The 17,483-nt window shown below is 40.4% G+C and overlaps 1 protein-coding gene across 1 annotated transcript; it reads left to right on the plus strand.

Annotated features, from left to right (window-relative positions):
• Positions 1 to 11,924: 11,924 nt before the first annotated feature.
• TSLP (thymic stromal lymphopoietin) lies at positions 11,925 to 16,560 on the plus strand. The gene is made up of 5 exons (XM_003981241.5): positions 11,925 to 11,945; positions 12,331 to 12,564; positions 13,444 to 13,488; positions 14,310 to 14,444; positions 16,372 to 16,560. Exons 1-5 carry the CDS (start codon positions 11,925 to 11,927, stop codon positions 16,486 to 16,488), a joined length of 552 nt encoding a protein of 183 aa, XP_003981290.1. The 3' UTR covers positions 16,489 to 16,560.
• Positions 16,561 to 17,483: the final 923 nt, after the last annotated feature.

Raw genomic sequence — 17,483 nt, forward strand, 5'->3', positions numbered from 1 at the left:
GACTGAGATACCAGGTGCCCCAATGTATATTATCCTTTTAATGTAACTGATGAACTCAGCTCGCTAATATTTTATCGAAGATTTTTACATCCGTGTTCATCAGGGCTATTGGCCTTTAATTTTCTCTTTTTGCTGTGCCTTTGTCTGGTGTCGGTATTGGGTAATGCTGGCCTTGTAAAATGAGCTTGAAAGTATTCCTTCTTTTCCAATGTTTGGAAGATTTGGCGAAGGGTTGGTAAGACTTATTCTTTAAATGTTTGGTAGAATCAACCAGTGAAGCCAACTGGTCTTAGTTAGGAGGTTATTAATTGCTAATTCAAACTCCTTACTAGTAACTAGTCTGTTCAGATTTTCTATTTCTTCATGATTCAGTGTTGGTAGGCTGTACATTTCTAGGAATTTATCTATTTCTTCTAGGTTGCCCAGTTTGTTGGTGTTTGTTCATAGTAGTCTCATGATCCTTCGTATTTGGGTAGTATCAACTGTAAACATCTACTGTTTAATTTATAATTTTATTTATTTGAGTCTTTTTTTCTTGGTTAGTGTGGCTAAAGTCTTTTTTGTTTATATTTTCAATAAACTACCTCTTAGTTTTACTGATCTTTTCTATTGTCTTTTTAATGTCTATTTAATTTATTTCCATATTGATCTTTGTTATATTCTCTCTCCTGCTAACTTTGGACTTAGTTTGCTCTTTTTCTCATTCCTTAATGTGCATACTAAGGTTTTAAAATTTTTTTCTTATTTATTTATATTTTTTTACTTGAGATCTTTCTTTTATGTTAATGTAGGTTTTTATCACTATAAAAGTCCCTGTTAGACTACTTTTGCTGCATTCCTTAAGTCTTGGTATGTTTCCATTTTAATTTTTCTCAAGATTTTTTCCCAAGAGGTTTTTTATTTGGGGCTCCTGGCTGGCTCACTTGGTAGAGCATAAAACTCTTGATCTCAGGGTCATGATTTCAAGCCCCAGGCTGGGCGTGGAGCCTACTTAAAAATATTTTTTGTTAAAAAAAAAAAAGGTTTTTTTATTTCTTTTTTTTATTTTGCCTTTGACCCACTGGTTGTTCAAGAGTATTTTGTTTCATGTGCATATATTTATGGATTTTCTAGGTTACTTCTTGTAACTGATTTCTAGTTTCATACCATTTTGGTCGAAAAGTATCCTGGACATGATTGACATGACTTCAATCTTGTTATATTTATTAAGACTTGTTTGTAGCTTAACATATGATCCAATCTGAAGAATATTTCATATGTACTTGAGAAGAATGTGTACTCTGCTCCTGTTGGATGGAATGTTCTGAAAATGTCTCAGTCAGTCCATCTGGTCTAATAGGTCATTTAAAAACAATGTTTTCTTACTGATTTTCTGTTTGGATGGTCTACCCATTATTGAAAGTGGGTACTGAAGTCCCCTACCATTACTGCCTTGCTGTCTATTTCTCCCTTCAAGTTTGTTAATATTTGCTTTATATATTAAGGTGCTTCTATGTTGGGTGCATACATATTTACAACTGTTGTATCCTCTTGATGAATTGACTTCTTTATCATTATATAATGACATTAAAAGTTACTAAGAGAGTAAATCTTAAATGTTCTCACCACAAAAAAGAAATGGTAATTATTGGAAGTGATTCAGGTGTTAGCTAACACTATGGTGGTAATCATTTTGCAATATATAAAAGTATCAAATCAATACTTTGTACAGCTTAAACGTACACAATATTATGTAAACTATAGTGTGTGTGTGTATTTGTGTGTGTGTATATATGTATATCTGGGGCGGGGGGGGGGGGTGGGTGGAGGGGAAGAACCAGTGATGAAAAGAAAATCTTAAAAGCAGTTAGAGGGAGAAAACAGCTTATGTTCATCCTTATGTCATAAGGGTGACAGCAGATTTTTTTGGGGGGTGGGGGAGATAATGCAAGCTGTCAGATATTAGAGGAACTCTTTAAAATAATGAAAGGGAAAACTGTATTTTCAGCAAAATATCTTTGAAAATTGAAAGCAAAAAAAAAAAAAAGGAGGGAAATTCAGACATACAAAGTCTGAAATAGTTCATTACCTGCATATCTGAAATACAAAAAATGCTAAAGAAAGTTACTTATTAAATAGGGAAATATGAACATATAACACAAAGAAGGACACAAGATCACTTCTCAGCCTTTTGGCTAAGATCAAGTGAAGAAGGACACAAGAAATAATAACTAAATGGCTAAATACATAAGGTAAATTTTTCTTATTTTAAAAATCTCTTTGAAAGGTAATTGCTATTTTGACATATGATTAATGTAAAATTTAAAAAAAATATAGAACTAAAATATGACAGCAATTGGATGGAAGCCAAGAGGGAGGAATCAGAAATATGCTTTAATAACACACCTATACTACATAGGAAATGGTATATTAATTGATGGCACACTGTGATAATCTAAAGATATGTACTATGAACTCTAAACAGCCAAACTCACAAAAGAACTAAGGCTAATATGCAAAAAGGCAATAAAATAGAATAAAAAATATTGAATTAATTTACAAGAAGGCAGAAAAAAAGAAAAAGGAAACAAAGAAAAGATAATTTTAAAATAATTATAATTATATATATACATACATATAGCACTTTTACACACAATTAGATACATATACATATAAAATTATATGCAATTATATTTTCTATATACATAAAAAATGTCCACTTAAGGAAATGCTTTTCCCCACAACTTGTCAGATAGATAGGTATGCTATGGAATGAATGTTTGTGTCTCCCCAAAATTCAAATGTTGAAGCCCTAATCCACAAAGTGAAGGTATTTGGATATGGGCCATTTGGGAGGTGTTCAGGTTGTGAATGTGGAGACCTCATGATGGCATTAGTGGCCTAATCCTAATCAGAGTCCTAATAAGTGTCCTGAGAAGAGACACCAGAGAGATGATCTCTCTCTCTCCACTATGTGAGAATACAGTTGTGTGCAAGCCAGGAAGAGAGCTCTAATCAGAAACTGTAGCAGCTGGCATCTTAGTCACTGACTCCGGAGCCTTTAGAACCATGAGAAATAAATGTTAACAACAGTTTATGTCACCCGGTTTATGGTATTCTGTTAGAGCAGCCCAAGCAGAGGAAAACACACTTAGTCTCACTCTGCAACTGAAAAATGACTCATGAAGATTGTTACTACAAGCCCTTTGCAAAAGGAGATAAAAATGCCTCATGGCTGCTCATTACATCATTGCTCCGGCTGTTTCTCACGTGCTTGCTTGTGATGCCGCACACTCCCAACTGAGACACCTAGTGGTGGACAGTTTATCTGAAGATGAAAGGAGACCTGCATGCTCAATGTTTTGCATTTTAACTCATAAAATGCACAGCTGGGCCTCTCCCCAAATACTCAAGGGCTTTTGATATATTAACTCCTCTTTAAATCACCCCAGTGAGGCATAAAGAGAAAACAGAATGTGTAAGCAAATTGTGCTGGGTCAAAGTCAGGACCATATGCCCTCATCTCCTGATTCCTGTACTGACCATTCATTGACCTGCTACATTTAAATGTTAATTATTAATAATTAAATAATATTTTAATAATAATTTTTATTATTAGCCCTCATGTTTCTTTTTAAAAATCATTTGTTTATAAAATAAAATCTACAGAGGCTCCTGGGTGGCTCAGTTGGTTAAGCGGCTGACTTCGGCTAAGGTCATGATCTCACCATTTGTGAGTTCAAGCCCTGAGTCGGGCCCTATACTGACAGCTCAGAGCCTGGAGCCTGCTTCAGATTCTCTGTCTCCCTCTCTCTCTCTGCCCCTCCCCTGTTCACATTCTGTCTCTGTCTCTCTCTCCTTCAGAAATAAACATTTAAAAAATTTTTTAAAATAAATAAAATAAAATACCATAAGACATCATCTGAATCTTTGGATTTATTTCTGTGCCACTAATAGTTGCTTAATAAATATCAAATAGGACTGAATTACATTATAATGAGTCAATATTCTAGGCCCTAAACAGAATGCAAATATAAGCATCACATTCTGGGTTCAAAGGCATAGGTCTAAAATTATCAACATTATTCAAAAACAATTGTCCTCTAGAATAAATCCCTTAAAAATTAAGTCACTAACTGAAAAACTCTGACTTTACAAAGATTCAAGTATACATGGGAAAAGTAATTTAACTCAATGTATCAGAGAATTTTGAGGGGTTAGAGGGAAAACAAGTATTCTTCATTGAATTAAATTACAATGAAGTTATAAATTGGCATGTTCTTCTAACAGAAATAACACTGACACTATAATTCTACAAATCTCTTCTTTCAAACAGGTGAGAGAAGCCCATATTCTCTAAGATATAGAGTTACTGAGGTTCGTTCCTAGTTTCGTAAAATAAAAAAGCATGAAGAACTTACTGTATACCTTTGTTTATAAATTTCATCTTTTCTTTTCAAATGCATTTTTAAAATGACCCTTCTCTAAAAGAGATTAATCCTCAAAACTATTCGGAGTAACTGAGAAACGATTTTGGAACATGGGAGTGTAATTAGTCAATATTTCTAGTTACTTAATGTGAATTAGAAGTTTATACTTTGATGAACAAGAGTAAGAAGTCAGAACAAAATGGGGGAAAATTCTCTTGATTGAAAGACTATAGTCAGGAATAAATTATGATCTGGGGCCACAGAAACCTTACACATCATTAATGATATATATTTTTTTTATTGTAAGCACAATAAAGGGTCAACTACCAAACCTATTATAAGGTTAAGTGGTATGATTCTCTAAGTGGTAGAGATCTGTAAACTTTTTATGTAAATGGCCAGATGCCAGATATTTTAAGCTTTGTAGGCCAGATGGTTTCTGTCTCAACTATTCAACTCTCTTTGCCATGCAAAAGGAGCCAGAGACAATGCTGTAAAAAAATGGGCATGTCTGTGTTCCAATAAACTTTATTTACAAAAACAGGCAGGTGAAAAGGATTCAGGCTACAGGTTGTAGTTTGCTGACTTCCTTCTCTAAATTCCCAGCATCTGTTATAAGTGATAGTACCACCTGAGGACAGGCCCCAGGTCAAACTCTTAGACCCCCTATTTCTTTTTTTTTTTTTTCAACGTTTATTTATTTTTGGGACAGAGAGAGACAGAGCATGAACGGGGGAGGGACAGAGAGAGAGGGAGACACAGAATCAGAAACAGGCTCCAGGCTCTGAGCCATCAGCCCAGAGCCCGACGCGGGGCTCGAACTCACGGACCGCGAGATCGTGACCTGGCTGAAGTCGGACGCCCAACCGACTGCGCCACCCAGGCGCCCCTTAGACCCCCTATTTCTTAGCTGTCCACTTATCTTCCTCAACTTTCCACCATCTCCTCCTCTTTTCTATTTCTTCCTCTTTCCGCCCCCACCCTGAATCTGGAATTCTCAGGCAGCCCTTTCTCAGAAACTCTGACTGGCTCTATGGGAAGAAAGCAGGTCTTAATGAGGCATAACCATAAAATGGCTATTAGAGGCTTATTACATTTAAAAAAGGAAATACTTAGGATGATTGTTTAACCCAGATACTCTTATTGATAATAGTGGGATTCACCATAGGGGAAATACTTGAAGGGCCTCAGACATACCAGATGAGAAATAAGCTAATTGTTCCCACTTGACTCACATAATGGTCATTTTTCTTAAAACCCTTTTATACACAAACACTGAGGGCTCAACTATGAAGCAAGTTACACAACAGAGTCAAGTAGGTGTGTAGCTTTCTTACAAATCCCAGCTGATGATATTACTAGGAAGAGATATCATTTGCAAAAAAAAAAAAAAAAAAAAAAAAAAAAAAAAAAAAAAAAAAAGGAAAGTTGCAGAATTTCTTACAACTCATCTTTTGCACTTAAACTAAGAGCAGGGAAACTTTTTTTCTAAATATTAAAATTTAATTGTACAACAATCACCATTTCCTGTGTAAAAGTTACAGAACTAGTATGATGCCACAAGGCAGACACAAAAGGTGATGAAGCTGATGACTTCAAGTGAGGACACACTGGTGACCACTTGTAGTGACCACTTGTAGGTAACTGTATCAGTCAGGGGGCCCACAGGAAACCAGTGGCACACTCAAACTGGGTAACTGTAGGAGAGTTTAACAAAAGAACTATTTACAAAGTGTGTAAGTAGGGAATCAACAATAGTCATATAATTTATTGTTAAACTGTGCTGCTTTTAAGGGTAAAAACAAGTTTTATTAATAAATTATGCCAGGACAATGGGTATAGACCGGGACTGGCCCAGTCAAATTGTAACTATTGCTAGCTATACTCGCAGGCTAACAAGAATAAGGGGCTATTATTACCCTTAGACCTAAGGACACAAATAAAGGGAATGGTAACCAAAACCTGGAAGTAAGCAAGATGAAAAGGTCAACTAGCAGGAGCTAGGGCCCCCAGGAGAGAAAAGCATCCAGTCTAGGAGAAGCCACCATGGAGAGAGTGGGTGAATTAAAATTTCAACTTCACTGTTCTCCTACTCCCTGATTTCTTGCCAAAATCTCTCAGTGGCCGAACCCAACCAGAAGCTGGAGGTCAAGGGAGCCTGTTGATGCAGTTTGTATGGGTCAGCTTCCCTAGAGTACAAAGCAGGGTAGGGAAGGGTGGATAGTATTTCTGGAGAAGAAAATAGAAGGTATTCAGTATCGTAAAATTTCTTTGTAAAGGTATTACAATTGGAACTATTTTTCAGCTCTGACCTCTTCTACAACTCTTTTGAAGCATTCTAAGAAAGCTCAACTGCTACCTTTTTCCTGAACAATCTTCTCCCTGTTTATTGCCTTATTAGATTGTAGAAAAAGAGCAGTGTAAGCAAGATCTTTTACCCCCAATTGGCTGAGGGTAAGACTGTTTACAGACGAATGAGTGCAAGCATGAGGTCCTTATACATCTATTTGGCCTCTTTCACTCCCTAATTCAAAAATAGCTGGGAACATTTCTCAGCCATAGACTGGTTAGGTAGGTATCACCAGTTTAGAAATGAAATGAAATGAAATGAAATGAAATGAAATGAAATGACATGACATGACATGACATATGACATGACATGACATGACATGACATGACATGACATGACATAACATAACATAACATAACATAACATAACATAAAATAAAATAAAATAGATATTTTTTGCATTCATCATAGGAAACTCCCTCACTACTTTCTGGTCTAGAAATGTCCCCAAAGGACCTTAGAGGAAGTATGTTATTTGGTAAAACCAATCAGTGGTTCAAACCAACAGCAAGGGTGCTGGAGTACAAACGTGTAATGCAAAATTGATGGGCAAAATGGACATGTGCTGCAGTCATAACAAACCATACACTGGCCAATTCACATTACATAAACGCTTTACCTGACTATGAACAATGAAGGAGTATATGAAGAAAGAATATTCACCTCTGCAAAGTGTGGCCCATGTTTTCTGCATGAGTATATGAGAACCAAGAGGTGGAGTGCTCATGTGATGAGAATCCTGGCAAGTTTATTGTAATCACTTTAGTTCCAGGCCCAAAAGAACACCCAGCTACTAGGGAAAGTGCATCTTCACACTTCGTAAAATATTACCATGCAAAGGTTGGTGTCATCATCTTTCCTCACCCCATAGTAGAAGATCTCTCCCCTTTCATCAGTAATATCCTTTTCATTTTTTAAGTCCAATGAAACTATGCTTTAATAAAATAAAAACTTTTAATTAAAAAAATAGCATATCTTTTTCCTGACAACTTAGATCTATGTCTTCAAACACAAACTTAATTTTGCATGAGGACTAGGCTACCGTAACTATTCAGGACAGTTACAAGAAGAGGAGAAAGAAAGTAAATTTACAAGGAGGCAGGGAAAGAATAAGAGAGGAACCTGGGTGGTTCAGTTAAGTGTCCAACTCTTGATCTCAGCTCAGGTCATAATCTCACAGTTTTTGAGTTTAAGCCTTGCATGGGGCTCTGCACCGACTGCTAGGAGCCTGCTTGGGACTCCCTTCCTCCTTCTCTGCCCTTACCCGCCCTAGCACATGCTTTCTCTCAAAATAAAGAAACATTTTTTAAGAAGAGTAAGAGAATGAAAAAGAAAGAGAACTATTATGAAAAACAATAATGAAAATATTAAGAAAACAAATGAAAGACAGATGTTTCTAGTGAAGGTAAAAGAGCTGTGTTATGGGCCATTTTCTGGCCCAGCTCACGGGTGAGAGTATTGCTTAAGTTCTCTGAGTAATCAGAGTGTCCTAGAAATGATCTCACTTCTGTTTCCCACCAGAAGAAAGACACTATTCCTGACCTAACCTAATATTTCCCTAACTACACAGGTGGACATGTAGATACTGTTCACACCTTCATCATTTGAACAAATCGAAAGAGAAAACAAAAAACAAAAAACAAAAAAACAAGAAACAGAAAGTTATTCAGCATGCCAGGAATTTTCAGAGATTCTCTTACCTGAATGACAGCCCGAGGCAAGCCATAAGTGGATTCCAGCAGGAAGACAGCAAAAAACTAGGAGAAAAAAAAAAAGACAAAGATGTCTCTAGGGAGATTCTTTCAGATGAAATAATTTGCTTCCTAAGAATGATCTCTGAAGGTTAATGTACTCTAATCTACTGAGGATTTATTGAATATCTATTACATGTAGTGCGTAAGACTGACCCCTGTGATGGTTATGATGAGGACCACAGGCATAAAACAACTCTTCCCATTCCTTCCTTCGCAATGGTTACTTGGGAAATCAGAACCGCTTTTGAGCTTGTCTTAATTCCTCAGTTCTTTTTTTTTGTTTTGTTTTTTTAATTGAAGTGTAGTTGACACACAATGTTATATTAGTTTCAGGTGTACAATGTAGTGATTTGACAAGTCTATTCACTATACTATGCTCACAAGTGTAGCTACCATCTGTCACATTCCAGTGCTAATACCACTGACTATATCCCCTGTGTTGTACCTTTTATTCTCATAACCTATTCATTCCCTAAATGGAAGCTTATACCTCTACTCCTTTTCACCCTTAATTCTCTAGTTCTTAATAATATTTTCTATGGATTCTTGTACCTGATCCTCGCTTCCTTTAATTCCTTGGTTTCTTTCTTTTACCTTAACTATTTCTTACCTCTTGATACCAATACATTTACTGGAAGTCACTGCAAATGTTTTTGGAAAAAGTAAATCAAGTATTATAAAGCATTTCCTTCTTCCAAAGAACTCACAGTTTAATAAAAAGACAAAGTTGAAAAATTGTTGGAATTTTACATCATGAATGGAAGTCATAACACAGAAGCCCAAAACAAGTATTTCTTTTTTTTTTTCAATATATGAAGTTTATTGTCAAATTGGTTTCCATACAACACCCAGTGCTCATCCCAAAAGGTGCCCTCCTCAATACCCATCACCCACCCCCCCTCCCTCCTACCCCCCATCAACCCTCAGTTTGTTCTCAGTTTTTAAGAGTCTCTTATGCTTTGGCTCTCTTCCACTCTAACCTCTTTTTGTTTTTTTCCTTCCCCTCCCCCATGGGTTTCTGTTAAGTTTCTCAGGATCCACATAAGACTGAAACCATATGGTATGTGTCTTTCTCTGTATGGCTTATTTCACTTAGCATCACACTCTCCAGTTCCATCCATGTTGCTACAAAGGGCCATACTTCATTCTTTCTCATTGCCACGTAGTACTCCATTGTGTATATAAACCACAATATCTTTATCCATTCATCAGTTGATGGGTATTTAGGCTCTTTCCATAATTTGGCTATTGTTGAGAGTGCTGCTATAAACATTGGGGTACAAGTGCCCCTATGCATCAGTACTCCTGTATCCCTAAAACAAGTATTTCTTAAAGGGAAGGAAGGAGGTCACATGCAGGTAGGAGACCACTTGTGGAGATGTCCGGTGAAATGAGCATTGAATGACAGGAGAATGTCAACACCTGAGGATGTGAGGCTGAGAAGAAGAGAGCTTAGGGCACATTTGGAGCATATTAACATCAGATACTATTTGGCAGAAGCCTAACAGAATGAAGGAGACAAGGCTGGGAAGAGCTTGGAGCCAAGCAAGGAGGGATGATTGTAAATGTTAAGGCAACCGCTGGGAGTCATACCAAGAGTTTCTGAGCAGAAAAGTGATATGCTCAAAGTGATTTCAGAAGTCACATAATTATAGACAAGGAAATTGGGGGCCCCACGGATAAGTGTTTAGCAGGCAAAGAGATGACTTCCAGGATGCCTGAGAAGGAGGCACCCTGTCCACATCATCTCCACAAAGACCCACAGAGATACAAAGTTTCAAAAGAAGAAAGGAGGCAACTCAGTCACACTCTAGAAAAATGCAAGTCAAACCTCAGGGAGGGCTGCTTTCTTCTGTCCCCATCCCATCAGCATACCCCAACTCAAGTGAAGAAATCTGTGTTCCTAGCTCCTGCTTGCTGACCAGAAACACCTCTGATGTCACAGCAGATGAATCAAGCTTTGGCATCATCCCACAACACCCTGAAAAGTTGGTGATGGGGGAAGGGGCAGCGAGATTTCTTTCCCAAAATTTGCTGTTTGCTGCTATGACCAAAAAAAAAAAAAAAAAAGACACCTAAATTTGGAGGATTCGAGAAAAGCCCATTTAGAAGTCATCAGTGAATCAGCGGCTTTCCATGACTCCTGTTAGCACCACATTCTTTATTCCCAGGCCTTAACCAGTGAACTGGGTCCAGCTGTACTGGTACAGCTGTTGAGCGCCTTCTATGAAAAAAGTTCACTTCTGGCTCAAGTCTCCACCCCACCCCCACCCCTGAGTCTGTGCTTTTCCCGCTTCCCTCGCCACCCCCTGCTGTTCTTCCCAGGCACCACTCGGCCTGTGACCTTTGCTAGGACTCACGTGGGGCGCCCTGCCTCGTCTGCTTTGGCGGTGATTCCTAGGAACTTCCCAAGGACCAGGGCTTTGCAGGCTCTGACACGCAAGGGGTGGGGGTAAAGGGAGGAAGAGGGGAGCTGAGTGTCTGGAGAGCCCCGGGCGGCACGAGCCAAGCTTGGGTGGAGTGGGGTTCATCCCCCAGAAGCCCAATGAGTGCCGGCATTCCGTCCCTTCAGTCCTTGGTTGGCGTGGCCACAGCCGAGAAGGCGGTGAGGCATCCTCTCGGGAGCTCTCCCCGAATCATTTGGCTGCGCTTAAACTTTTCCGGATGAAGGAGGGCTTGCAAGTACAAAGCCGAGCCCTCCATGCTTGAGGGTGTTCAAGCCCCAGGTGCCCGAAGTTGCTAGGCTGCGCAGGCGTGGGGCTAAGCGCCTAGGACGCACGGGGCGCACTAATCTTGCGCGCCTTCGCGAGAGCCGCGCGTTGGACAGCACCCTCCCCCGGTGCGCACCGCGGCACATCGCGCGACGCAGTTGGGTCCCGCTGGTCCGGTGTCGGCGTCTTTACGCTGGCCTTTAGAGTGGGGCTGTGAAGGTGGAGGGGAGTTGGATTCTGTGGTTTCAAGAGTTTTTGACACCTATAGAACATGCTAGAGAAGACCGGAGCCCCTGAGGTGTCCCCAGTCACCCAAGAGTAGACGCTTCTTTCCTGAAATTGATAAGGGAGTTTTGAAAAGTAAGTGTTTTGAGGGCGAACCCCATCAGATCTTTTCCCATTCATGTCAACTTCGAATCGGCCCTGAGCTTAAGGTTCTAGTCACCATTGCACTTCAGTGCCTTCGCATGGAAGAGAAGCCTGAAGCTGCACCCACCCTCCAAAGCATCCCATTAAGTAAGCACATGCGTTTCTTTAGTTGCCACAGACGAAAGAAAGTACTAGTTGAAAACGGCCAAAAGAAATACTCATGAGTGAGCATTGGTACCTAATACAGCATGAGTGAGCATTGGTAGCTAATCCTTAGAGTGGCTGCCGTTTGGGGATATTTTTTTCTAACAAGAAAGGGGCTTGTCATGGAAATGGCCCTGCAGGAGAAAGAGGTAGGTATCTGTTTTTTAAAGCACCTTCTGGCACATATCAAGGGTTTAGGGCAAAGATAAAAGGAGGAAGGTGAGGGAAATTCCTGATGGTTTTTTACCAATGTGAAAATTCCATAGATTTGGCTAGTTCTATTTTTTCTTTCATGTAACCAATTCAGAATTCTATGAAGGAAGAGAATGACATCAAGGAAAATCATTGGTCTAGGAGAAAAGAGCCCGTAGGCGTTTAGGTGTTATATATGTGGAGCCAGAAAGCTCTGGAGCATCAGGGAGACTCCAACTTAAGGCAACAGCATGGGTGAATATGGGCTTCATGTGCACTGGGAATGAGAGACAAAGACTGGTGCCTGGGCATGTGCCCCTAAGGCAGGCCTTGCAGATCTAGAGGCAATTCAGTGTGGGTGGAAAGACTTTAGTGCGAAACAGGGGTGGAACTGAGTTTCCAAGTATATTGCCTGATGCCTTATTATTTGTTCTGTCAGTTTTTTTCAGGAAGATCTTCATCTTACAACTGGTAGGGCTGGTGCTAACCTACAATTTCACTGACTGTGACTTTGGGAAGATTAGAAAGAAGTATCAGGAAGTCATTTATCAAGCCCTGAATAAATACATGAATGGGGTAAGTGAAGAAACATTAAAAATTTTTTTTTCATCAAAAGAATAGGCATACACACATGCAAACTACAATTTAATTTTTAAGGAAAGAAACATGATTTGGAAAAAAATCATGGCCCAGCATTTTGTCAGACTTTCTTACAAGTGATACTTAAATATACTAGCCTCTACCTAGAAATTGGCACACATTAAGTGTGCAGATGCTGATGAGGAGCAGATATTGATGGATACTATATATCTATCAAGGTGTCTATCCTCTGCTGAAGTGCTGCTCTACCAGTGCAGTAAAAAAGAAAACTGGGTAAGGGCTTGAGAGAGAAAGGGGAGTAAAAAATAGGGAATTCTTGTGAGCTAAGCCCTAACCAGAGAGGACAGCCCTGGGAAAGGTGCACTGCAGGTCTTTCTAGTGTTCTAGAAGCCTTAGAATGCCATTATGGGATAAGGTGCGCTTTAGGCTTTTAATATACAGTAGTAAAATTATTTTCCTGATTATTCTAATTTCTGGATAGAGTATGCAGGTGTGAAATGCATGAATGGTTACAAGGCCGATGTGGGCTTTTGAAAGATGGCATTATTGCTCACTTGTGTAGTTTTATGTACAAGTGTGCCCAGTTTGGTGCGGGGGGGGGGTGTCTCTCTCTAGGACCAGGATCCTTTAATATCCGGTTTCAAACACTAGCAGGTACTATCTGAATTCCAAGTGTTTCACTACCTTGTCAATGGTAAGAACAGCTAGATGCGCAGGAAGCAAGTGCCTAAGTGGAAACTGCTTTCAGAGCATCTTTAAAACCTGGGAGCAATGGGGGCGTGGGAGGGGGGGGAATGATTTCCCTTGTGAACTAAGGCTTTACTTATTGTCTTTTTTTTTTCTTCTTTCTTCCAGGTCAAGAGCACCGAATTCAACAACTACATCTACTGTGAAGACCCGGTGAGTGGGTGCTCTGCACTGCTGGCTTTCTCCAGAGACACACCTGGCATTCCTGAGAGAGGGTAACCTGCGGCGCGTAGAACCGCAGGCGGTGGTGGCTGGGCTCCCAGGCGACGCTGACCGAGTAGGGACGCCTGGGCTGCCAGAAACCTCCGGGCCAGTGCCCTGCTTGGGACGCTACTTCTGTTCCAGTTTAGGGAGAGGAAGTCTCTCCTGGGAGCCAGTGGGATTCCGGGAGAGTCCCCTCTCCCCCAAACCAGGCCCCCGGCGGGAAAAGCAAGTCTGGAATAGTGACCAGGCAACGACGTCAGGGGCACCTCTCCCAGGGTGCAGAGCCTCTGCGGGGCGCGCCCCGCCTCTCGGCCGCAGTCAGGGCGGCGAGACTGGGGCGGAGCCAGCACCGGCGCGCGTCCTTTCTCCTCCAGCGCGGCAGGCATGCTCGCAACGCCCCTGGTTCCTCCTCCGTACGGAGGTTCTCTCCCTCTCGCTCTCTCTGTCTCTGTCTCTGTCTCTCTCTCTCCCTCCCTCCCTCCCCCCCTCTCCCGCCCCCTCTGTCTCCCTTTCTCCCTCTCTCTCTCCCCTCCCTCCCTCTCTCTCCCTTTCTCTCTCTCTCTCTTTCTTCCGCCGAGATCTCTTCCTCCCCCTCGAAGCACGTCTGTGGTGTCTCCCGCTCCCCTTCCCCACCTCCCCCCCCCCCCCCCCCCGAATCTTCACTCGTTTCTTATGGACTCTCTTTTTTTGTCTCTTTCCGTTGTTTGTTTTTCCTGGCGTTTTCCCCGGCGTTTCCCCCGTTTCTCGTAAACCTTGCCGCCCGTGAGCAGCCAGATTGCCTCGCTAAAATCGACCTCATTACCTTCTATCCCACCCACGGCTGCACGACACTGGCCAAGGAAATCTTTGCGATAAGAACTAACGCTACGCTCACTCTCCAGTGCCCAGGCTACTCAGGAACGCAGGTAAGCTTTCTAAAGCCTTGGAATTAACCTTGAAGTGGCACTCTGTTGCAGAAGTCATTACGATTTTTATTCAGGTCCTATCTCCTGAAGAGCAAAGGAGCCTGTAACAGCTGTAGACTCAGTACACACAAGGTCCCCAAACCCATTTATTTCTAGGGTTCTGATTCTTTTGGCCCAATTATAGTTCTAAACCTTAGGCAGTGTTTCAGGATACGATCAGTGAGCCTATATCCTGGTTGCCCGAACATGGGAGAGTAATTATCCAAAATGCCAATTCCCAGGGACCCAACCTAGACCTTAAAAATCACAATCCCTGTGCATTGACTCCTTATGAGATTCTTATCCTAAATTTGAGCAGCATTGTTTGGGCTTCGCACTAAATAATGTGTGTTTCTTTCATAAAATTTTAAATTCTACATTAAATCTCTACCCCACATTTGCTTAATTGCTTGTATAGCTCTCTTTACATAGTGGATTTTTGCATATGCGGTTACGTGCATTTGAATGGATGTGTAACTTTAAATAGAAACAGTAGTGCAGAGTTAGGAGCAGGTAGTCTGGAAGACAGCCTTTCCTGACTTTGGATCCTAGTCCCAAAACTTCTGTTTTGACATAACTTCTAGCCTCTCTGTGGTCAGTTTCATGTGCAAAATGAGAGTCACATTAGCGAGTCCCATATAGTGTTTATGAGGATTAAATGAGTCAATAGATGTGAAAGTACTTAGAATAGTGCCTGGCAAATGACAAGTATTCAATAAATATTGACATTTTTATGAAGAATTTATAGAGTATTCAATAAATAATGCAAGTAAAGCAGGGCATTTATCTTCCTGATGACAAATTTAAAAAAGACAAAAGAGAGACAAGCGCAGATATGTATGATTGCTGTGAACTTTCTCAGTCTGCACACTGTGTGGTCAAGGCCGTCACATTTTTAGGGATTAAAGATTGAGCCATATGGTCCATCCATATGGACATCCATAAAGTTGAATGCTCAATACCACACAGCCATGTGAAAAACCTGTTTGGCCCTATGGCTTCCATCAAGGAGACGCTGGCAAATCTACAGATAGCCACAGTGACATTCATCCATATAAGAAGAGCATAGAAGACAGTCTAGATCAAGTTCTAGACAGCATGCGAGAAAGAGAAAGTCTGAGTAATTTATTTCAGCCCCCTCCCAAGCCCAAAGGGAGAGCCTAAGACCAATATTTTAGATTCACTAGATTTTAGAGTAAGATTTTTGCTTAGTAACCTGATGAATTTTATTGATCTGAATATTGCATGTCCAGAAGGCCTAGTCTGTCACTATTCAAGAGTAATTCAGGTGAAAGAATACACAGAAAGATTATCACAATCTTTTTTTTTTTTTTTAAGTTTAGATTCCTTTTTAGTCTGTGGCACACTTCAGTGGCAGGAGGGACAGAAAGCAGCAGCACTTTGAGTCCAAATAAGAGGTTTATTGAATTACATCTATAAAGAGGCATAAGCTCTGTTCTTGAAGAATGTATGGTCTTGTCAGGGACATCATGAAACCACCAACTTAATCATTTATTTAGTCATTCAATAAATATTCAGCGTTTCCTACGTAAAAGACATTGTTGTCAGCACCACGGGGAATACCCATGATGCAATAATAAAACCGGCATGTGAGAGACAAGTTAAATGAAATACACTCTGAAGAGTTTCCAAAAGAAAAGTTTGAGCAATGAGCAGAGGGCTTGTAAAGGAGGTGGTGCTTGGCGTTGAAGCAAGAGTAGGTGGGTGGAGAGGAGGGAGGGCATTCCTCTAGGAGAAAACACCTAGGAGCACATGTAAGCAGGTGTTTGGGGGACACACAGAGATGGATTTGCATAAAGAAGACCCTGCCACTCAGTGGTTGTTAACGATTGTGACAGTCTTGACGATTGATTCTCCTATTCCACAGATAAATAATACCCAGGCAAAGAAGAAAAGGAAGAAAAGACAAGTTACAACAAATAAATGCCGGGAACAAGTCTCACACTTAATGGAATTGTGGCGTCGATTCAGTCGCATTTCATAGAAAAAAAATACACCTTCCTTCAGGCTGTATTTCACCCCAACAAAATAAATCATCTTTATTTTTTTCAATGTTTTTTTTTTATTTTATTTTTTTTGGGACAGAGAGAGACAGAGCATGAATGGGGGAGGGCCAGAGAGAGAGGGAGACAGAATCGGAAACAGGCTCCAGGCTCTGAGCCATCAGCCCAGAGCCTGATGCGGGGCTCGAACTCACGGACCGCGAGATCGTGACCTGGCTGAAGTCGGACGCTTAACTGACTGCGCCACCCAGGCGCCCCTAAATCATCTTTATTAAGGAGATGTAATGTTAACTCTAACTGTGACACTTAAAAGATCACCAATAGTTATTTTTTTAATTACAGAAGGGTTTCTTGTTTTTGTAAGCTTTTATTGTGTGATGTGGTTTTATAATGCAGGGGAAACACTACCCCTCAAATGTAGGGGGAAACTGCCGTAGCAGTGATGCCTGGGCCACTGGCCCTGTGCGGTAATTCTCTGCTGGAACTACATAAGCCTTACTTCAAGGGGAGAATCTAAACATGCAGCAGAAGGAAAAAGAGAAGGCTGAGAAAGGAAAAGGTTGAACTCAAGAGCATGTAAACCTCTGTTTAAAAGGCAGATGTTTCGTCTATGTATACTGATACTTACTGTGTTCTCATGCTAAAAATGTACAAAAGAAAATAAAAGCAAAACGTGTGCACAAAAAGTTGTACACATAATGAAGCAATCTGAAAGAATGTCCAAGTAAAATATTGTGCAAGTATTATACATCAAGTTTTAAAAACTATCTGACAAGAGTGATGTATATGCAACCAGGTCCTGAATTGCCTTTATTAAAGCTAAAATATATATTTTTTTAAATTTATGGAATATATTTTTTATTTATTTGTAAGCACTTTTTAAAATGTACATATTGCTTTGTAATTGACACAATATATTTCTTAATAAAACGATTCTCAAATTAGCTTATGAATGGTCTTTTTAATGTGGTTAGTA

Source organism: Felis catus, chromosome A1, assembly GCF_018350175.1.
Source record: "Felis catus isolate Fca126 chromosome A1, F.catus_Fca126_mat1.0, whole genome shotgun sequence".
Classification (NCBI taxonomy): domain Eukaryota; kingdom Metazoa; phylum Chordata; class Mammalia; order Carnivora; family Felidae; genus Felis; species Felis catus.